The sequence below is a fragment of the Petaurus breviceps genome, unplaced genomic scaffold, assembly GCF_028583685.1.
Source record: "Petaurus breviceps papuanus isolate PSGF00001 unplaced genomic scaffold, PetGlider_PUasm1.0 76, whole genome shotgun sequence".
Classification (NCBI taxonomy): domain Eukaryota; kingdom Metazoa; phylum Chordata; class Mammalia; order Diprotodontia; family Petauridae; genus Petaurus; species Petaurus breviceps.
The window spans coordinates 7,828,247-7,852,322 of NW_027186473.1; the positions used below are offsets into that span (position 1 = coordinate 7,828,247).

Below are 24,076 nucleotides of genomic sequence, written 5' to 3' on the forward strand. Positions count from 1 at the left end.
GCCAGGTGCCTTCTCTTATCTCTTTCATATGGATTCCCCATGTGTTCTCTCTTGGTACGTGACCAGCCCACCTCCCTTTTTTCTAGTTAGACATCTCTTTAAATATCTTGTATGACATCTTATCCATACAGCTCTCCATTGGTAATGTGAATTAGTTGATTTACACCTACTCTGTGGTTCTCTATTGACATCCCAGTAACTCACTCTGTTGATTCCCCTGAGATTGTACTAATAATGTGATTTATACCTATTATCATTGAAACAACATTAGTGTTGGTTTCTGTATGTTTGTATGTACACACGTGTGTGTCTGATGGTGATTTTGTTTCAAAGCAAAGCTCAGGGTCATTCAAAGGGCTGCACAATTTCCTAGATGCAATCTAATTATTCTCTCCCTTTTATTCAGTTTCTGGGTCCAGTTAATTGTTCATTTGCAGTATTTGTCTAAGACACATATGCATCCTGTCCTATTCATATCTGGAAAAAAAAATAAAGGAAACTCTGCCCTGCTTCCTCTCCTGTACTCTATTACCATTACTAACATTGTTTTGAAATAGAAAGCACTGTTGCCAACAGAAATTTCTCTAATTATTTCTGTGTAGACATTGTTCTTGCTGAGGCAAACCAGTTAGATTATGAGAGTGGGCAAGTTGTTTAATCCTGACTCCAGTGAAAGAGAGTTCTATCTCCTTCTGCTATTTCTCCTCAATTCTGTGTTGACCCATCATGCCTTTTGTCAGTTACCCTCCTCCTTTGCTTTAGCTGCAGATACAGGGTTCTTATGTCTGCAGTATGTGTCTTGTAGGAATATCCCCCCATTCAGTGAGCCAGACAGGTAGGTGTTTGCTTCATTGTCTGGATGCAGGGTATTCATTAGGTATCAAACTTGAAAATTGAAAAGAAATTCCAAATATAAGTAATCACTTTTAGACCTCTTTTACCTGCTTTTTCTCTCTCCCAAATATATAGCACTTGGCTGCCCAGAATGAGCCAGTTCTCTCAAACTAAAAAGGATTTTTCAAGGACAGGAGAGAGATCTGAAAAGAAAAAAAAAAGGAAGGAACAGTAGGAGATCTAGATGTTAATTAACTGTGCTAGTGACTGTTTAACTCTGGACAATTTGCAGCTCCTTAGTAAAAAAAGGCATGAGAATATCCAGCACTAATGAGTGGCTGAGGTTGGCAATAAATTGAATTATATATCCAAGCGTTCGTTAGCTCTATACCACACCCTGAAGCCCTCCAACAAAAGTATCAGGAGAAAAATTGTAAGTATTAGCAAAATAAAGGTGTCTCAGGCAGACAAGGAAGCTATAAAAGATTTTATTTCTGGCAATGAAATGGTCAAACGTAGTTTCTCTATAGGGGAAAATGTGTGTGTGTGTGTGTGTGTGTGTGTGTGTGTGTGTGTGTGTGGTGATTGAGTAGACCAGAAGACCCAAACTCAGACTTTTAATTGCTTCCTAGTATTTTTAAGTGATTCTCAAAATCCCAGCCTGAGGTGCTCAGTGGAGTCTGTGAGAGGCCATGTCAGAAACAACAAGCAGAGCAAGATAATTTTTAGATTCAGTTTGTTCTTAAATATTTGTTCTGTCAGTTGTATTATCTTTTAATATGCCCTATGGTTCTTTAAGAGAGAAACTTTGCCTAATCCCTTTTCCTTTCTAGGCAAGTGCATAACACAGTGTTTTTGTATATAATAAGATACATCGGGGTGGCCAGGTGGCTCAGCGAGTAAGAGCACCGGCTCCAGTGTTGGGATGACCTGGGGATCGAATCTGGGCTCAGATACTTAGCACCACACCCAGAAATAACTGGCCGTGTAATCTTGAGCAAGTTACTTAACCCCAATTGCTTTAAAAGAAAAAAAATAATAAGATACATAACACAAATAAACCCTTATTGACTTTAGGCCTCACATATCCTACAATGAATGATATTTTAGAAATTGTACAGACTGAATAAAATTTTTCATCTCCATCCCTCTAGTTTTCCTAATCTAACAACCAATTTTTAATTGTAACCGAATTATAATTTAAAAAAAAGTTTTTAATGGTTTCTAGGAATGTTTAAAAACTAGACTGTTAAAATCTCCTGTAAAGCATAACCTTTGGTGTAATATTGTGCTAGTATTTATTAAAATAGATGAAAAAGTTTTAACATTTCTTTTTTTTTTCCTTATTCTTGAAAAGTTATTAGTATCTTAGCTATATTGCTTTTACCTAAATCCTAAAAAGATTTTGGGGCCTAGAGTAAAAATGCTTATGTCATTTCTAAATTGTGGGTAGTTCTAACCTCCTAGATATCAGGATGTTCTCTTCTACTTCTAGTCTTATATGAATGTGTACCTTCAAATTTATATCTGTGGTCATATCCATATGTGGAAGCTAGGTGATACAGTAGATACAGTGCCAGCCCTGGAGTTAGGAAAACTCTTTTTCCTGAGTTCAAATCTAGCCTCAGACACTTACTAGCTATGTGACCTTGGGCAAGTCACTTAGCCTCATTTGCCTCAATTTCCTCATCTGTAAAATGAGCTGAAGAAGGAAATGGCAAATCTCTGTGGTATCTTTGCCAAGAAAACCCTAAATGGGGTCAGGAAGAGTTGGATGTGACTGAACAACAACAACAGAAAGTTATATATAGAATAGTATATATCACATATCTCAAGTGATATATATATGAAGTAACAGGTCTATAATATTTATGTATGCATATACCTATATAACACAGACATGGATAGGCTTTATATTATAGCATAATATTGCACAGAGTATATCTAATTCCATAAGCCACATGGAAACCTAAATACATAAGGGTTCTTTTTAAATGGTGATAACCATTATTTGGTTCAGTATTCTGATACATGAAATCATCAGAGCATACATCCAAGACCACCTATGTGTAAGGAAAGTGCTTCTCTTGGAGATACAATGATGTGCCCATTGTCATACAGTGAGTAAGTTTCAGAGGTCAGAGGTCAACCCAAGATCTCAATTCCCTTTTTACCTGTATCATTCTGTCACATACAGTTTTTTACGATTCTTGTATTTTATATATATATGTATATATATATATATTTATCTTATTTATTTATTCATATCTTGTAATTTTTTTTGGAGGGCAATTGGGGTTAAGTGACTTTTCCAAAGTCACATGGCTAGTAAGTGTGTTAAGTGTCTGAGGCCGGATTTTAACTCAGGTCCTCCTTACTTCAGGGCTGGTGCTCTATTCACTGCCCCACCTAGCCACCCTTATATCTTGTATTTTTATGATTCTTGTATTCCCCACCTCAAATTTGCATTAGGCTTTCTTTTATTTTGAATCTGACTTCTTACTTCATATGAGGTATTTGGGGTTTTCTTGATTTTTTTTTTCTATAAAATCTTTTATTAAGCAAGAGATGTTTAAATTAAATATCTTGGATAAGTCATACACATCTAATGACAATGGAATACCTTTTTATAAATGTAGCCTGGGGTTTAAAGACAAAAATAATTTTAATGGGATTAGACAGATTATGGTTCTTTCTGATGCTGGAGAAGTTAATCATCAGTATTTGATTTTTAAATTTCCAAGAGGAAATGATTCAGTTTCCTGAGGCAGATAGGTACGTTAGTGGATTGAGCAATGGAATTAGACCTGAGTTTGAATCCTGACTCAGATTCTTAATAGCTGTATGACCTTTGGGCATTCACTTAAAAACTCTCAGCCTCAGTTTCCTCATCTGTAAAATGGGAATAATAATAGCATCTCCATCCCAGGGTCATTTTGTTGATCAGAAAACATTACACACAAAGCATTATGTTGCTATTTCAAATTCCATGGCATCTAAGAGACAAGATCTCATTATGTATGTATGTTTGTATGTATGTATGTACATATATATGTATGTATTTTAAATTTAGAAAAAAACTGAAAGCAGAAGCATCATTGGAATTGAGATTTCTGGTCGGTTCAGGTTCTTCTTCTGAGAAAGAATTCAAAAGAAGACACAGAACATTCCCTGTGTTACTTAGAATGACAACCTATTTGTTGAATATTTGGATCCATTACTGTTGTTTCAAAAAGGTTTGATGAAAAAGACAGGGCCAGAGGCTAGGGCTTTCTGTTACACTGCCTTTGTGGACTTTCTATTTTCTTACAAAATCCTTTTTGTTTGGCTAGATTCGCTGATACAAGCTGGACTTCCGGGCACTTCAGACATGACAGACCCTCTTCAGTGGGCCAGATATCACTGGCCACGACTGATCTCTGGTGCAGGCAGGAGTGACGGCGAGAGGTTTTACAACTATTCCTCCTTGCTCGTGTGTGGGAAGAAGCCCCCTCCAACACCTAAACTGGCAGGAAAACATCGAGTGGTGATTCCACGCGCACAGTGCTTCAAAGAGGAGTATGAGAAAACCTGTGGAACATACATGAATAATCGAATACGGACAACAAAGTATACCCTCCTGAATTTTGTGCCAAGGAACTTGTTTGAGCAGTTTCATAGGTATTATTTCTTACTCATGGTCGAAGAATCTCAGAATTTCCATTCTCTCCAGTTTATGGGATTTATGAAATTTTTAAATCTTCTGTTTAATTGATTCTAATCAAATCAGCTTCATCATCAGTTCTATTGAGGTCTTTGTGGTGCATCTCTTGCATTCAGATTATCATCTGATATCTATGGTCATATAGACTATCCTGGTCTGACAGAGGTTATGGGGAAGCATACTTGTATAATAACTGTGCTTCCCTCCTTCTGTGTTCCTTTATTGTCTTGGGGATTTCAAGAGGAAACATTATTCTTTCCCAACAATCACCTGCGTTACATGAATAATGAATGTCCCTTCTTGGCTAGTTCCTGCCCTGATGATTCATAATCAGTAGCTGATTCTTTCTTCACTTTCTCTCCCTTGTTTATCTCATTGACCTTCAGATCTTTGACCCAAATAGATATATGTATATCTGTATGTATATACATATGGATGCTTACATAGGCATATACATGTATACACAGTTGTTCAGTCGTTTAGTTATGTCTGACTCTTTATGACTCTGTGAACCACAGCGTGCCAGGCCCTTCTGTCCTCCCCTAACACATTAGATATCTTCCAACCTGAGGGGCTCACCTTCCAAGTTGTATCTTTTAGCGTTTTAATTTTGTGGGGTTTTATTGACAAAGATACCAGAGTCATTTGCCATTCCCTTCTTCCGTGGATCACCTTTTGTCAGACCTCTCCACTATGACCTGTCCTCATAGCTCATAGTTTCATTGACCTTTGCAAGTCCCAACAAGGTAGTGATCCAGGAGGGGCATGTTTACATACATACATAAATGTATGTACATATACATGTACATATGTGTATGTCTGTGAGAGGATCTGAGCTTTTTTCCCAACTCAGGCAGCCTGACTGATCACAAAACAAATAGCTAAGCACTAGGGGAATTTGGGGCATTAAAAATGTGTGTATTTATAAAAATCATATTAAAATAGACCTTCTATTGTGCCCTTAGGCAACTGCTTGTTTTGTCTGTCCCAGTCCTAGTACAGCATACTTGGAATCGTGATGTAAACTTTCAAAAAAGACTTGCCATAAAGAATAGTCCATTTTACATGATTTTGCAAAGTACAAAGTGCTTTATACATGGTATGGTCCCAGCACCCCCACCAGAAGCTATTCCAGGACCATGTTGTCAGAATCATAGAATCTTGGAATTTTTAGGGCTAGAAGAGACCTTGGTGGCCATTAAGTGCCTAATAAACATTTGTTGACTGCCTGCTACAAAAGTGGTCATCCAGCATTTGCTTAAAAAATATTGTCACGTTACTTCCTTTCATAGTCCGTTCTACTTTGGAATACCATTCATTTTTTATGAAACTTCCTTTTTCCATTCTGATATCAGGCCTAAATTTGGTTCTTTAAACTTCCAACTATTGTTTCTTAACTTTTTTTTTTTGCCTTTTAGAGGGCAATTGGGGTTAAGTAACTTGCCCAAGGTTACATGGCTAGTTTTTTGTGTGGGGGTGTTAAGCATCTGAGGCCGGAACCGAACTCGGGTCCTCCTGACTCTGGGGCCAGCGCATTGCTCACTGCGCCACCGAGCCACCCCAACTATTGTTTCTTATACTCTAGTCAAATGGAATAAATCCAGTCCCTTTTCCAGCTGACAAGCCTGTAGATACTTGAAGTCTGTTATCACGTCCCCTCTCTTATATATATTCTCTTCTGGGTTAGAGATCCGGTTACCCCAAGTGTTTCTCATATGTCATGATCTTGAGTCTCTTCACCATGCAATTTTCCCTTTATCTTTCCTAAAATGTGATCCAATACTCTAAACATGGCCTGATCAGGCAGAATACTCCAGCTATATTTTCTCCTTTTTCCTAGATATTATGCCTCTCATAATGTAGCCCAAGATTACAACATTTTTCTTGGGCCTATATCACATTGTTGACATAAGGGCTTACAGTTTGTGAACTCTCAGATCTTTTTTAGAATAACTTCTGGTTTGCTACACTTCCCCCATCTTGTATTTGTGAATCTGATTTTTTTAATCCAAGTGTAAAATGATCTAGCCTATATCTCACCACCCTTTTCATAAGAAGTATTTCAGAAATGTTATCAAATACTTTGCTACCATTTAGGTAAACTTTATCTATTTTAATCCTCCGATTTATTCACCTAGGTACTCATGTCAAAAAAAAAAAAAGAAGGGAAATGAAGTTATTCTGGCATAACTTGTTCTTGGTGAAGCCATGCTGACATTTCATAATCCTCACTTCCTTTTCCTGGTGCTATTAACCATCCATGTAATAACATGTTCTAGAATTGTGCCAGAATTAAAGTTCTGTACTTTTTAGACTCTGTTCTCTTCTTCACTGGTGCACCAGAATCACATTTGCTCTTCTCCAATTCTGTGGTACCCCTACCATTTTCTAGGATCCTTCAAAAGTCGATGGAGTGGTTTAGCAATGCCATCTGCCAGTTTTTTTTTTTTCCAGCATGCTACAGTGCAGTTCATCTGGACCAGAAAATTGAATTTGTTAAAGGCAGCTCCTTATTTATCATAATATCAGCCATTTTTGTTCTATACTTTCCAGTCCAAAGAATCTTCTCCTTATCCAAGACAACAAGCTAGAGTTGTGCCTTCTCTGGCAACCATTTTATTGTCCCATCTATCTTCTTTGATCCTCCTCTAGTCTCCAAAATAGATTTTTAAATCCATTTTTTTGTCCTTTACTTTTCTTACCAGACTTAGCTCATTGTGAGCTTTAGTCCTCTTGTCAATCTTCTTATATGACCATTGCACACTTTTTATTCATTCCCTGTTACTTGCTGATGAATTCCCTTTACATCCACACCAGTGTCTTTAAACAATTACTGGTTTTCCTTATTAAAATTGTGTGGGTGTAATTTCACTCTTAAAACCTCTCCATTACTCCTGGTAATATTGGTCTGGGGCCAGTAAAAATCATTCCTCTGAACCTTTTATCTGTTCTAGCAAAATCTAGGGTATGTGCTAGACAATAACTGGCCTTCTCTCTCTTAATTTCAAATTGGATGATGGAACGATAACTTACCCAGAATGTTTCTAGCATTTCCACCCCAGAGCCAGTATTTCCTTGATAGTTAGATAGAAGGTAAAGTTCCCCTCTTTGGTTCTTTTGTCTCCCAAAGGATAAAGTTATCATCAAGCAAAAACAAAACATTATTAGCTTCTATCATTTTAGAAGAAAGAGTAGTCCAACAGATGTTGATATAATTGAAGTCCTTGCCACGCCTATATTGTGTCTTTGTATGTGTTCTTCATCTATTTCTGCTTCAGCACGGGTAGTTTGACATAAAATGTTGGACACAGAGTTCAAGCTGCTTCTGTGGATGATCCCTTCATGATTTAAACATACTTTATTGATTTGAATAAGATATTTGCCTCCAATGCCCTATTCAATGATTAGTATCCTTCAAATTTCATGAATTCAAATCCTGCCTCAGCAGTTTAGTAGTTGAGTGCCCCTGGGCAAATTCTCTTAGTCTTGATTTCCATCAGAAGACACAGATATATACTTTAATGAGGTTGGACAGGATAGGGTACCTTCATATTTTTGTAAGTTAGCTGTGTGTTTATGAGTTTTAGATATCCAAGAGGAAATTATGCTCATTTTCTAGAAAAAGCTGGGTAGCTTTGTGGTTAGAGCACTAGATGTAGCATCAGAGAGGCCTGAGTTTGTATTCTGCCCCAGACACTTTATCGATGTGTGACCCTTGGCAAGTCACTTAACCTCTCTCAACTTCCTCATCTGTAAAATGAGGATAATAACCTAAACAGGGACAGTGTGAGGATATAAGATAATATTTGTTATGCTATGCAAACTTTACAGTTATATAAATGATAGGTATTGTTATTAATATTATTATCATTCAGTGACAAGATCACTTCCTTTTCTGTCTCCATTCATATTTAGCAACATATACCGGTTTACATGCTTTATTACTCTGGTTCCTTGATTTTCTGCTATGAGTCTCTATCTTCTTTATATACAGTGTTACTCTAGACACTCCCAGCCCCCTTCTTTGCCTATTCTATGAATTAACAAAAGAATCATTTATCAAGTGCTTATTATATGTAAAGAATTGTGCTAACCACTGGAGAGATAAATCAAAGAATCCTTGATTACGACAAGTTCATCTTCTAATTCAGGGAGACGACATCTATAGGATTCAGGTACAAGTCAGATGTAAAGACCCAGTGGTTCTTAAGGTGTGGCAACAAGGCAAGGCAGGTTGTAATTATATCTTCTCTCGTGTAATTTTCATGAATAGAACTGTATCAGTTCCTGAGATTGAACCATTTCATGCTGACAAGAACAATGAAAGTTCTTTTCTGGGTCTTCAGTGGCTATGACTGATGAGGCAAGGACTGCAAGACTCTTAGAGGAAGTTTCCAGGTCTCATAACCATAAGATTTGTTTCTCTGAATGATTATTATTTCATTGTTTAAATAGACATTGATTTGAATAAGATTTACACTTCTAGAGTCATATCCAGTGATTGGTATCATTCCTCAAATTTCAGGGATGTCAATTTTACCTCCTTGAATTGGAATTATTATATTTCCTCTGCTTGTTATCCATGCTTTAATCCTAAAAAAAAAAAAAAAAAGACAGTCATTGGAACTTCTCTCCTGTGAATTTCTGGATGTTTCTTCTAACATGATAGCTAACCTCTATACAATCAGACTCAGTAGAAAGATAAAGGCAGTTTTTGCATTCCTTCTTTCTTCTCTATTTAAAGTCCTTTTCTGATTAGATTTATAAGTCTAAGTCAAGCAAACACCAGCCCTGGTTAAGCACCTCATTCCTGCACAAGAATATGCCTGTTCTCTATTTTAAGCCATGGTGCAAAAATCCAACCCCCTTTTTTACATATCTTCTCAAGGAATATTTTACTTTCCAATCTGACATCTCTCAAAGCCCTCTCCTTCATTTGGCACCAGTGAGGAAAGCACCACTTGCACTTTTAAGATCCTAAATTTCTTCTCCAGACTTCTGAAGCTTTAGTAAGGTTTTCTGGACTCCTCATGGTAGTGTCATTTGAGTCAATATGAATCACCAGAAGTGAGTAGTACTCAATCTGGTTGGACAAGTCTTGGGAGGGTCTTGTCTTGTCCCTTGGCCAGGGAAGACAGTAAACCAACTTCTCAGTTGTTACTAGTTCAACAATTGGCTGCCTCCATAGCCTTAAATATTTTTCCTAAAGAGCTAAATATTTAGTTTTCTTTCTTTTACCTTTTCTCCTATGTCATGTTCTTTTAATTCTCTGACTTCTTGCCACAGGTCAGGTTTCTCTTCTGCCTTTCCAGATTATTATTCTTTTTTGTTTATTTTCACAAATAACTATCCCAGTTTTTTTTTGTAAAGAGTATTTCATTTTCGCTAATAAGCTGGAGAGAGAAGCATTATTTGATCCCTCTTACCTACTTTTTTAGGAATGAGGCCAGCCTGCACTTGAAGCATAAGTAACATTTGGTGTAACTTAAAAAGTTTATTTTTGAAATATTTAAACAATAATAATAATAACAGTAGTAATAATTTAATTTTTATTGGAAAAGCAGCATGATAGAGTAGAGAGCCTGCCTCATGGTTGGGAAGACTTGGGCTCAAATCCTACTTCTGTCATATTCTCTTCACCAAAGAAATCACAGATCCAGTCAAATGATAATGATGCTAAATATCATCACCTTCCCCCCAAGTATTAAACTTAGCCAACAAAATAGTTGTTGCTATTGTTTTTCAGTTATTTTTTAGTTTTGTCTAACTCTTCATGACCCCAACTGGAGTTTTCTTGGCAAAGATACTGGAGTGATTTGCCATTTCCTTCTCCAGCTTATTTTACAGATGAGGAAACTGAGGCAAACAGGGTTAAGTGACTTGCCTAGGGTCACTACAGCTAGAAATGTCTGAGGTCAGATTTGAGCTCAGGAAGTTGAGTCTTCCTAACTTTAGACATGGTACTCTATCCATTGCACCACCTAACTGCCCAGCAAAGTAGATAGAGAGGATATTTTTTTATTCCAAAATTTTAGAAGCAAATGTTTAAGTTTCAACTTCTCTGTCATTGGTTATTGTAAAGATGATGATTTCAGTTTGAGACAAGGTATTGTTTTATATGAAAGATTCCAACTTTAGTAGATAAAGATATTATATGGAAACTTTAAATGACAATTTCCATATTCATTCATCCAACATATTTTGATAGTACCCTCCACTATTTAAAGATAGACTTTTATTATATATTCCTTTAAGTATTAATGAGAAACAATCTAAATACACATTGTCTAAGGTGCCATCCTTATCTCCTTTTGTATGCCAAAAGCACATTTCATCTTGATAGCCATTAAGTTTGGCTGTAAAGATAATTTATTTTTTTAAATTAATTTCAGTTAAATTCCTGATATCCTTGTTATCATTTATGGTTACTTCTTAAAGTAATCTTTTCTTTCTCTCACAAACCCTGTAGCCTTGAAGCACACAATTTTGTTTCCTGGTTGTGATTAATTATAATAATAACAATAACAATATTGTATATGCTGGTATTGCTGTACTTCTGAAAGGGAGAGAGAAATTATAGTCCTATAGGGTAATATTTTTAGTATAGATTCTAGAGGGAAATAGTTTGAAAGTTGTAGCTGTTCTGGAATTTAACTTAATATCTAACTTAATTTGCCCTATTTCTGGAGTTTAGAATTTAGGTTTTATTGGAAAACTTGGTAATATGAATCTTCTGGAAGAGAAAAACAGTTGTTTTTTCTAAGTAAGCTTTCTTTCAACACCCTTAATATTGTTAGAAATTAATAGGTGTAGTACAGAGCTTTATTTGACAGTATAGAGCTTTATTTTTATTTGGCTTCATTTACCCCGTAATTCCCCACCCCCAGCCCCACAAAAAATAGTTCCAGCTTATGAATTTTCTATCGTTTAATCTTTAAAAGAACTGTTAGGCTAAGAAAATGTAACTGGATTCCTTATGCTCTGGCCTACTACATTCTCTAGAGTAAGGGAAGTCATCAGTGTAAGCTATCACAATAAGATCATAAGCAAGGTGGGATTGATGTCTCCCTGGAATTTAATTAAAAATACTTATTAAACACCTACCCTGACTGAGGCACTTAGAGATATGAACATGGAAATGATAATTCCTCCTCTTAAGGAGCTTTATAGTCTAATACAACACATAATAATAATAACTGACATGTATATAGTGCTTTCCATTTTGCAAGATCCTTTACATCTATTATTTCCCTCAGGCTTCAAAGCAACCTTATTCATTATTTGTTACAGATATTATGCTCCCCATTTTACATTTGAAGAAACTGAGGCTCAGAGAGGTTTAAGTAAATTTCTCCTGTTAAGTGATCTAGTTGTAGGTGGAATTTGAATCACAGTCTTCCTGTGTCCAAATCCACTACTATCTATTCTACCATGATATTTTCCAAATGTGATACAAGGTAGAATATAATAGGGAAATGGAGGTAGGAAACAAAATGTTCTGGGAAAATGTTTCATGAAGAAGAGATGACTTTCAGATAGATGTGGTGATGATTTGGTGGGGGAGGGAAGGACAGAGCAAGGGATTAGGAAGTGTGTTCAAGGGTGACATCCATGTGAATGTCTAAATGTGGGAGAGTATAGGACAAGATTAGAAAAAAAGCTAGTAACTTCTCAACATTGATTATAAGCCTTGTTCTTTGGCTGTCATTTAGTGGTTCACAAATCCCTTGTGGTTTCATGATAAAAGGACTTTAATGGCGCCTTATGTAATAAATAATTGTCCGGGTTTGTTATTATTTGCAAATAATAATAGGCATATAAAGTTTGCTGGATTCTTTTAATTCTTACCTAATGTCTCACATAAGATATTTATAATTAGTTTTAATTTTTTTATATGTAGCTTTCATAATTATATGTAGAATATAGCCTTTTACATCTTATTATAGAGACTTGAGAATGTTTCACAGACAGTAGTAAGAGATGAAGAGATTGGAGGAAGAAGAGAGAGGGAGGGAGGGAGATTCACAGAACAAGTTAAGTTCAAGCCAATCTTTTTTTCTAGTAAATTTGAATTATTAACTTTTGGGGCAAAAGTTTTCATTGTGGAAAGTTTATGCATAAAGCTATAAGAATATTATGAGTAGTATATTAAATTGATCTGGGGGTTCACAACACACTTTCCTGTTGTTGAATGGGGTTTGCAGAACAAAAAACAAGGGAGACCACCTAATACTAGGTGATAAGCTTCCCACTTCTCACTCATCTTCCAGACCTTGTATACATTTTTCTCTCTATGTTCCTGCTTAGTTTTTTAACAAATATCCCCACCTTTGTCGTTCATAAGGCCCTAAGACCCTCAAGCCCCAGTTGTCTTTATTAGGTCATTGACTGAATTTAGAGGCTCTTTACTTTGTTTCTTTTCCATATAATTAGGTTGACTGTGCCCACAAGAATTATCATAGAGAACTTATATATATAATGAGTCAAGGCCCAGAATTTAATTTAGAAAGAAGAGGAGCATCTTATGGACCATGCTTGCCAAATTCATATAAAAATGAGTGTGTATATAAGCTAACATCTTTAGTGTTTAATTCTGAGTAAATTTTGGCCAACTCTCTGAGATATGGTGACTCTCAGACTGTAAGTTGGGGGAGTAGGTGCCAGTTTGCATTGGCAAAGAGAGTTTGCTCACTAAAGATTTTCCGCAGTGAAAAAAAATCACTGGCCAAAAAAATGAAACAAAAGATTTGCTGCTTCAACTGCATGCATTTAACATTTCATTTTGATGTTTCTGTTACTTATTTTTGCTGGTCTTGTTAAATGATCAAATCTTAAATCGTATTCCAATACTAAACTGAGAACTAACATTTCTAGGAGAGGAAGGTACCTGGATTTCAAGGTTAGATTTTTCGCAGTATCATTTTTTCCCTGTACCAGATTGCAAACCAGGTATAAAAGACTCATAGGAAAATGCTCTATAGTTTTGTGATTAAAAATAAGATCTTTGAAAAGTCAGTTAATGCGTCTTGTTAACAATATCTACTTGTATGTGTGTGTGTGTTTTTTCCAGAGCTGCCAACTTGTATTTCCTCTTTTTAGTCGTTCTCAATTGGGTTCCTCTGGTAGAAGCTTTCCAAAAAGAAATTACTATGCTGCCCCTTGTGGTCGTTCTCACAATCATAGCAATTAAAGATGGCTTGGAAGATTACCGAAAATATAAAATAGATAAACAGATCAACAACTTAATAACAAAGGTATATAGTAGGTAAGTAAAATGCATGTTGGTGCGTTTTAAATATTTATGTAGTACCCTTACACTGCATGAAATATCTCTTAATGCATAAAATATTAAAAATTCCTTTATAGACACCACCATGGTTTGCTTTGGGTTTTTGAGCAAACATTTATGCTCCCCTTATGTGTAAGCCCACTGTGCCTGGGTGCTGTGGAGAATGCAAAAATGCTTAAGAATGATCCCAGTTCTCAAGAAGTCAATAGTTCATAAATCTTATTTATTTCGAGAATGGAGAGGAAAAGTAGGGCAGTTACATTTGACTGAAGTGAGGAAGTTTTCTCTCTATATATATACTTTAAAAGCCTTTGCATCTTTTGCTTGAGAATCAAGACCATGAGGTGCTCCCCTTTGAGTTCTTCATTATTAATTTTCATATATTTTGAGTAGCGATCTGCCTTTCCAAAACAATTAAGTTATAGCCTTGAATTCAAAATCAGAATTTGAATTTTTTTTCTTTTTATGTCCCTGAAAGAGAAATGGAGGACATGTAGGTAGACTAAGTTCCCAAACCAATATTAGAATATACTATGCAATTGTTTAAAAAAATTTTTTAACTAGCATTTAGTGATTGCTTTCAGATCAAATTGATGACAGAAAACACTTTAGATTTCATGGAAGTTGGAAAATAGCATGTGCTGGGAACAATGGGTAGAGGAGAAGTAAAATTGCAACCATAGCTCAAGGTCAAATTTTAGAATGTCTAGAGTTTTAGGGTAAGAAGTATGGTCTTGCAGGTTTTTAAGAAGAGAAGTGGAATGATGGAAATGCTGTTTTGGGGAGATAAATTTGGTAGTGGTACATAGGTTGGCAGAAAGGAAATTAAGTCAGAGGGTCTAAGGTGGTTTCAGTAGGAATGGATACAAGAAGTAGAGCTTGGTGACTGATTTTTTTGAGTGTTGGTGACTTGAAAATTGACAGTAATATTAACAAAAAGAGAAGGTAAGAAGAGAAAAATAATAAGTTCCATTTTAGGGACTATGTTAAATGCTGAGAATTCAAAGGCAAAAATGAAATAATCCCTCAAGGAACATACATTTTATGGGGCGAAATAATGAATGTTGAATATGAATACGATATGAATGTATACGAAGTAAATAAAAGGTAGTTTGAAGGGAGCTAGGAAGATGTGAGTCCAAATCTGGCCTCAGATACTTACAAATTGTATGACCTTAGGCAAGTCACTTAGCCTTTGCCTGCCTCAATTTCTTCATCTATAAAATAGGGATATTAATTGTACTTCCTCCAGGTTGAGAGGATTAAAAAAAGATTAAACAAAGCACTTATAAGGTGCTTTTCAAACCAAATGCTATATAATGCTATTATTATTATCTCATTTGATTAGTAGGAGTAGCAGTAATCCTATCTCTAGTCAGAATGAAATCAGCACCTAAGCTCTTTGGGAAGTTTTTAGAAATATATCCCCTAGGCAAGAAATGGAAAGCAGGCAATTACAGTTCATTGGCAGCATCATGGCAGTTGACAAGCTATCACTCACTTCTTTAATCTTGCTCTAGGAACAATAATGAACTCAATATTACCATTGCTACTAGCTCCATTCACAAATCTTTTCATTGCCCCTAGACCAGGGGTGGAGAACCTGCAGCCTTAAGGCCACATGTGGCCCTCTAGATCCCCAAGTGCAGCCCTTTGACTGAATCCAAACTTCATGGAACAAATCCTTTTTGTTAAGGAAGTTTGGATTCAGTCAAAGGGCTGCACTTGAGGACCTAGAGGGACACATGTGGCCTCAAGACCAGCTCCCTATTTTGTGTTATGTCCACCTAGTAGAATGTAAAATACTTGGAGGACTGCCTCCCTTTAGTATTTGCATCTCCAGACCTTTGCACACAATCCGTGGTTACTAGACACCTGAGTAGAGTTGTGTCTCATCAAATATCTTCTATACTGAATATATTGAGTCCCAACCCAAATATATTGGCTTATTGATTTTCTGGTTGTCACTATTTTGTCATAAGCAGAGATTTAATCCAGGGTTGGGAAGGAAGAGACCAGGCCCTGGGAGAGAGTTAGACAGATGATAAATCTTTAGTAATCTGTGAAATGAAATTTAAAGATGGCATGAATCAGTCATTTATTTAGTGTGTCTTATGTGTCAAGCACTCTGCTGGGAATGCAGAGGTAAAAAAGAAAAAAGAAAAAATTTATGCTATGGGGGAAATAGAGAAAATGTACACATATATGTGCATATATATTTATACATACTGTATATGTATTATACAAAATAAATAAAAAGAGTAAACAAAATTAATCCGAGGTAGTTAAGTAAATTTAGGGAAGGGAGGGCTTTAGTAGTTGGGAAGGAATCAGGGAAGGCTTCATGTAGCAGGTGGTGTTTGAGTTACATCTTGAAGCACAGAAGGGAGTCTGTGAGGTGAGGTGAAGAAGGGAGTACATTGCCAAGATAAAGGAGGGCTGCTGCCCTCTGTACTTAAGGAAAAGGATAACCTTTGCAATTATGTGTATGATGGATACAAGACTTGAGGCATGGGAAATAATGAGTAGGAAATTACAATATTCCTGAAGGAGAGAGGTATGATGAAGATGTGAACTAAGTTGGGGGCTGTTTGATTAGAGACAATGGATGATAGCAAGAGATTTTGTAGAGTTAGGCACATCAAGATTTGGTGACTGATTGGGCTTGTGTAGTTAGGGAGTAAGAAATTGATGATGTTACTGAGATTATTAATCTGGGAGATTTGGAGGATGGTGGTACCCTAGTAAGAAACAGGAAAGTTCAGCAAAGAGGAGTGTTTGTGGAGAAAGAGAATACAGTCCCATTTTGGGCATGATGAGTGTGAGATAGTTCACAGATATCTCATTTGAAAAGTCCCAGGTAGTTGATAATGCAAGACAAGTACTCAGGAAAATAAAACAAGAGTTGAATATATAGATCTGTGAGTCATAGGTATTGCGGTGATAATTAAACCTATGTGAACTGATCCTTACTCTGAACTCCTGCTACCAAGTCCTGACATGCCTGAGCTTCTATCACTGAGAATACAGGAGAAGACAGAGTTCAGGACACAATATGTATGATGAGCCACCATAGGAAATTGAGAAAGCAGTTAGACGGGTATGAGAATCAGGAGACAGCAATATTAAGAAAACCCAAAGAGGGAAAGAGTGTTCAAGAGGACAGGGTGTGGTTGACAGTGTCAGGTAAATCAGAAAGGTCAAGAAGGATGAGGAATGAGAAAAGACCATCACATTTGACTTTTAAGAAAAGCTTGCTAATTTTGTAGAGGACAGTTGAGTGGTATCAGAATCCAGGCTGTGGAGCGTTGAGTGAGAGGAAAGGAATTGGACTCAAGATGGTATAAATCCCTGTTTCCGAATGATAATGGAAAACTAAAGCCTCAGTCAGCTGTTAGGTCTGATGTATTATTTCACATTTTGATGTTTTTCACAAGAAAGAGAAAAAGACTTCCAAGACCAAAATAACAAGACTGTAATTTCTGATATATCAGAGAGGTGAAATTATGAAATCATTATACAACATGGCAGAAATTTAATAAGAACAGCAAAATATTCATTTTTGTCTCTCTTAAGGAAATACTTGAGCAGTTCTATTATTATGCCAGTCATTGTTCTAGTAATTGCTCTTTTGACTTATGTTTTATTCTAAATGTGATTTCAGTGATAAGTATCACCATTATTTTTCCCACTATTCCCCTTAAAGATTCCTATATATGACTAGATAGATAAAAATAGAGACATTAAAATAAGGAGAGCCATAACTTTTTGATAGTACTGTGCAAGATGTAGCAATTGTGTATAATATGCTTATTAGCCAGAGAGAATTTGTTTCCCATTATATCATAAGTTTCTAAAGGCCAGAAGTTTTTTCTTTGAATTTACTTTATATTATGCCTGTCTTATGTGCTCAATAAAGAAGTTTTATTGGGTATTTTTAGTGTGCTCAAATGCCTATTACAAAATGTACTATGAAAATTAATAGGTCCAATTACTGACAAAGTGTTTTAAAAATCAATATAATGATTACAGCTTTAGAACAATAGACCATAATGTATATTTATCTATGAAGTATGTACATTTTCTTTTTTTTTTTTTTAAGCAATCGGGGTTAAGTAACTTGCTCAAGGTTACATGGCCAGTTATTATTTCTGGGTGTGGTGCTGAGTATCTGAGCCCAGATTTGATCCAGGTCATCCCGACACTGGAGCTGGTGCTCTTACTCTATGAGCCACCTGGCCGCCCCTAAGCAATTGGGGTTAAGTAACTTGCTCAAGGTTACACGGCCAGGTGTTTCTGGGTGGGTGCTAAGTGTCTGAGCCCAGGATTCGATCTCCAGGTCTTCTCAACACTGGAGCCGGTGCTCTTACTTGCTGTGCTACCTGGCCTCCCCATGTACATTTTCTATCATGTTCAAAACCTGAATGATAACTACTTCCAAGATGAATCACCAAGCTAGCCTCCAATTTTTTCCATGAATAAAAAGTTTGTGATTTTAAGTAGATTATGCACACCAATGACAACATTCATTTTTAAAGTCGTTTGAATCTGTGTTCCAAAACTAACATAAATATCTTTATTGTTTAACACTAAGTCTTTACCTAAGGGGGGAAATTCAACTCAGAAAGTAATATAATAATATTTCAACTGTCAGGAACCCTGGGGGAATGAGCCATTTTAGGAAATCATGTTTTCCAAATAGTTAACAGTTTGTATTGTAGGAGCTAGAACCAGGGGGTATGTTGCAGCCTGCTTGTACAGGCTGGAGAAAGCCAGTTGTTAAATTTTCAGCTTGAGCATTTATACCTTGGAAATCAGGGCTTGATTTGTTTTGTTGATTGTCTAGACTTAAGAAAGTGACGGAGAGTGAGTAAAAGCACCAGCCCCAGAGTCAGGATGACCTGGGATCAAATCTGGGCTCTGATACTTAGTACTACACCCAGAAATAACTGGCCTTGTAACCTTGAGCAAGTTACTTAACCCCAATTGCTTAAAAAAAAGTGATGGAAAAAATGTTAATAATGCATATTAAATTTCAAATTGCAGTTTTCAGAGAGTCCATTGTTAAGCATATCTGCAGACTCTTAGGTATTCTTAGATGGTTTTCTCAAGATGATGCTAACTTTGTACTGGTAATATTATAAACTTTTATTTGCTTTTCTATTTATCTCCAGCTTACTGTGGCTAACTGCCTAACCAGTCATTAGCTGGAGTCTAGGCTTTGCCCAATAAATTAGTAATCAGTAAGCATTTATTAAGTGCTGACTATCTGCTGGACACTGTGGTAAGCACTGGAGATAAAAGAAAATGCAACAAACAACAAAAAAGTTCCTTCCCTGATATTCTAATGGGGAAGGCTACATGGATAAATCAAGATATACAAGATAAATGCAGAATAGTTAGAAGATAACCCTAGAAGGGACAGTAATAGCAGTTGTGAGGAGGAAACAGGAAAGGCCTCCTATAGTAAGTTGACCTTAAGCTGAGTTTTGTAAGAAGCCAAGGATTCTAACAGAGATGGGAGGAAGAGCATTTCAGACAGAAGGACTAACCAGAGGCATGGAGATGGGAGATAGAGTATTATGTTGGAGGAACAGCAAATAGGCCAGAATGACTATTATAGAGGACACGTAGAGAAAATTGGAAAGATAGGACATGTATTAGAGCTGTAAAGGGAAAAAAATCACAAGATTTGGCAACTGATAGACAGTACTTGAGAAAATCAACATTACAAACTTGGGTCACCAGAAAAGTAGTAGTATCCTCAACAGGAACAGGGAAATTCAGAAGAGAGGAGAATTGGGGGAGAACTATAGTGTATTTTCTTTTAGATGTATTGAGATTGAAAGACATACAAAACATGACTCAAACTAACCAACAGGTCGTTGGTGATGTAGGTCTTGGGTTCAGGGTAGAGAAGAATGCTGGATAAATAAACCCAGAAGTCATCTGCATTGAAAAGATACTGAAATCCCATAGGAATTAATGAAATCACCAAGTAACAAAGTGTAAAAAGAAATGGAAGGGGGCCAATAGCAGAACTCTGCAGCACCCTTGTACTTAGTGTGCATGTCACAGATGAAGAGTTGAGAAGGGTTGTTCAGCTAGGTAGGAAGAAAGCCAGGAGAGATTGGTGTCGAAAAAGTTCAATAAGGATAGAGTATCCAGGAAGACAAGATGGTTAATAGGGTCAAATGCTGCAAAGAAGTACAAAATGATGAGGATTGAAAAGAGGTGGTTAGATATTGCATTTAGGAGATCGTTGTTAACTTTGAGGAAAGCAGTTTCAATTGAATGATGAGGCCAAAGATCACAAAGGGTTTAGAACAGAGTGGGAAGAGAGGTAGTGGAAATGTGATTGTAGATGACCTTTTTAAGGAATTTAGATAAGGGGAAGAGAGATATAGCATGAAAACTGATTAACATGCTAGTACCTAATGAAGGATTTTGAAGGATAGAACACTCAATTGGTAAAACAAGTCAGTCCCTATTATGTGCACAATCCTGTGACAGATAATTCAATTTAGCATAACTAGAAAACTAGCTGGCTTTAGAGCTGTTGAAGCCTAGAGTGAGAAGGGACTGCATTAAATCTGAAGCTTTCATCCTGTTCATAGTGTGTGGCCCACTCAAACCAGATTAAAATGTATTGGGAAATAATTCACAAAATAAGGGAAAATGCAGTAGGATGGAGATAATATCAGTAGGCGTTTTTCTAAATCAATTTGCTACCCAAAGGGATTATTATGTACAGTTTGGTAGACCCTGTTTCTATTTGAGTTTGACCCCACTAACAAAGGTCAGTTATCTGGCTGACCTTTTTAGTAAGTGAGCCTTTTAAAAATAGTTTAAATTGGGGGCAGCTAGGTGGCACAATGAATAGAGCACCAACCCTGGAGTCAGGAGGACCTCAGTTCAAATTCTGCCTCAGACATTTAACACAAAACTAGCCATGTCACCTTGGGCAAGTCATTCAACCCCAATTGCCCCCCTTCCCCCCTCCAAAACACCAAAAATAAAAAATAGTTTAAATTGGAGCATTTAGGTGGTATAGTGGATAGAACACTCTATAGAGCAGGGAAATGATCTAAATAATCTCAAGGTCCTAATGAGGTCAATGAGTGATTTAAGGTGGGAAGCCACCTGCAGACCACAAACAATGGTGGGCTAGGCCAGTTCAGGGGTGGGAAGTCTAGTAACAGACTTGCCTCATCAAATGAGATGATTCAGAGTCCAAGGGCCTGTACTTCAAGGACTCAAGGAGAGCTTGAGGGGGCTCCCAGAGCCCATACCTCATCAGTCCCTTTATTTTTCTGTTTTTTTCAAGAAAACTTTTTAAAATATTTTATTTCATCTTCCCCAATTACATATAAATACAATTTTTAACATTGGTTTCTTAAAAATGAGTTCCAAATTCTCTCCATCCCTTCCTCCCATCCTCCCTCATTGAGAAAATTGGATGCAAATGGAATTATATCTGAAGTTGCCTATCAGTGAAATCACAATTGCAACCAATTTGAGGATGCATGTGCAGTCATGTCAAACATTTCCATATTAGTCATGTTGTTAAAGGAAATACAAACCAAAAAGAAATATAAAGTTCAAAATGTATGCTTTGATCTGCATTCAGACTGCATCAATCAGTTCTTTCTCTGGAGGTAGTAGCAATTTTCATCCTAAGTCCTTTACACATAGAAAGCACGTAATAAATGCCATTTCCTTCATTTTTCTTTCATTCATTCATTTTCTTCCCATTCCTTTAGTTAACTGGATGGTGAAAATATGTTTGACTATGTGAAAGCACTTTTAAATATGGCCTACTTAATCATTAAATCTGGCTCTGAAATTTTGGGGCTGTTTCTTAAATTTAAAGCAAATTCTTCTGCTGCCTTAATCTGTGCATCTCTAGGAAACCAATATGAGTTTTTCATGAATAAAAGAGAACATACTTAGTTGCCTCATACACCATTTTGGTTGATTCCACATTCTGCATATTGTGTTTTCCTAAGCTTGCCTAGGGATATGCTTAGTGTTTAGGTTAATTTGATATGAAACTTGAGTATTTAATCCTATAAACTTAATAACATGAAATGGTTTGCATTTAAAATCTTATTGGAGCTGAGCATTTTAAAGCATTTTTAAAAAATATTTTAGAATAGGGTTAGAAGAAGCCTGCGGTCACATTTAGAAGTTTTGTTGTTTGTGAGGGAATACTAATTAGCAAAATAATAAGACTTGTTCTTTCACATGAACTATATCTCATTCCACCATGAGGGAAATGATACTTGAACATAATTCCTCCTGTGGTTTCTGGCTAGATTTTCTGCGTTATTGTTTTGGATCAGACCTGAGACTTCATTGCTAACACCCAGTGAGGAAACTACCTCTCCCAAAGCCAATCAACACCAGCTCAACTTCTTAGAGAAGATTAGAGAGCTGCCTGGGGGCTGGGGATGTCCTGGCTGGTTAAGTGACTTACCCAGGGTCACACAGATGGTATGTGCTTGTGGCAGTACTTGAATCCAGGTCTTTCTGACTCTAAGGCCCACTGTCTTTACTGCAGTATACTAGCTAGTTAAGGTGTCAGTCCCTATTATTCCTTTTGCAGGAATTTAATCAATCATTAATGAAAAGAAGAGTATGTATTTTTGACAGAGGATAAACCCTTTGTCTCACCTATAAGAATTCTTTGTTAAACTAAATGGTGTTAAGGAACTTTTGACCTATTTAGGGATGACCAAGGACTAATTGCTATTTCTCATACCCACCTCACTTCTCTATTCTGAAATTTTTTTACATTCACCATACACACTTAATATATGCTTTTATGCTATGACAAGAACTACTTGGTAATTTAAAATAAAAACTAAAATTATTAGGGGCCGCTAGGTGATGCAGTGAATAGAGCACTGGCCCTGGATTCAAGAGGACCTGAGTTTAAACTTCACCTCAGACATGATACTAGTTGTGTGACTTTGGGCAAGTCACTCAACCCCAATTGCATTGGCTTTCCCCCCCACCAAAAAAACCCCTAAATTTTTTATTTTAAATCATTTCCCAGATTGTCTCATTATGGTGTTAGGTTTAAAATCCCTTTGAGGAAAGAAGTTGAAATGTTTTAGTGGTTGTTAGCTACATGTTTAAAGAAGAGTATAATAATCCTGTCTTCCTTTTTGTGGTTAACACACTTTCTCTTCACTCTTTGAAGATAATAATTTTGATTAAAACATATGCTGTGTTGACTTTAGAGCTTAATTTATTTTCTTTTTAAATATGTTTAAAATTTAGGAAAGATAAGAAGTACATAGAGCAATGCTGGAAAGATGTTGCCGTTGGAGACTTTATTCGTCTTTCCTGTAATGAGATCATTCCTGCAGATACAGTCTTGCTGTTTTCCACTGATCCAGATGGAATCTGTCACATTGAGACTTCTGGTCTTGATGGAGAAAGCAATTTAAAACAGAGGGAGGTGGTTCGAGGATACGCAGAGCAGGTGAAGAGATGTATTCCTAATGGGTAACTTCTTGTTAATTCACAGTACCTGGGATTTTTCAATCTCAGGATGTATGGAATAACAGGTTTCTTATTGCTTTCTGACAGCTGGAGAAATGAGTTCAGAATGTTTAAGAACTTTCTGGAGTTGAATGTCAGTACAGGAAAAAGTTCATTCACAAAGTGGGGGTGATAACATGGCACAGGGAAAAGAAAAAAAAAAGCCAGATTTCATAGGCTCATAAGGTTTAGACCTGGAAAGGACCTTAGAGACCATGGAATCCAACCCCTACCCCCCTCCCATTTTTCTTTTTTTTTTTTTTTCAAACAATCTGAGTTTGTTTATTATTATTCATAATATAATTCTTTTGCTATTGAATCGGCAACTTTTTTTTTTCCAAATGCTTTATTAACTTCTGGTTTACTTCATTTCCACCAGATTTTGAATTACAAATTTTCTCCCCGTTTTTCCCCTACCCACCTCCCCAAAAGAGAGGTCCCCCAGGATATCCCCTCCTGTTATTTCCCAATTACATGTAAACCCTCCCATTTTTCTTATGAGAAAACTGGGGCACTGAGAAATTAAGTGACTTGCTTAGAGACACAAAGCTATCAAGTATCTGATGTATGTTTTGAATCCTGGTATTCCAGACTCCAGGTCCAGAGCTCCATGTACAGAAGACCTTGGCTCAAATGTTCTCTTGCTTAGTGCCTTGGGACCTTGAACAAGTTGCTTAATCTTTCTAATATTCAGGTTC

At 36.5% G+C, this 24,076-nt stretch overlaps 1 protein-coding gene across 2 annotated transcripts in view; it reads left to right on the forward strand.

Annotated features, from left to right (window-relative positions):
• ATP10D (ATPase phospholipid transporting 10D (putative)) overlaps positions 1-24,076 on the forward strand; it is a 122,482-nt gene that overhangs the window by 42,064 nt on the left and 56,342 nt on the right. Inside the window, exons 2-4 of one of the 2 annotated variants that reach the window (XM_069105177.1) lie at positions 4,167-4,494; positions 13,608-13,802; positions 23,115-23,319. In XM_069105177.1, the coding sequence (XP_068961278.1) occupies positions 4,205-4,494; positions 13,608-13,802; positions 23,115-23,319 (690 nt within the window). In that variant the 5' untranslated portion in view covers positions 4,167-4,204. The remainder of the gene's footprint in view (positions 1-4,166; positions 4,495-13,607; positions 13,803-23,114; positions 23,320-24,076) is intronic. The other variant, XM_069105178.1, reaches the window with a different exon arrangement.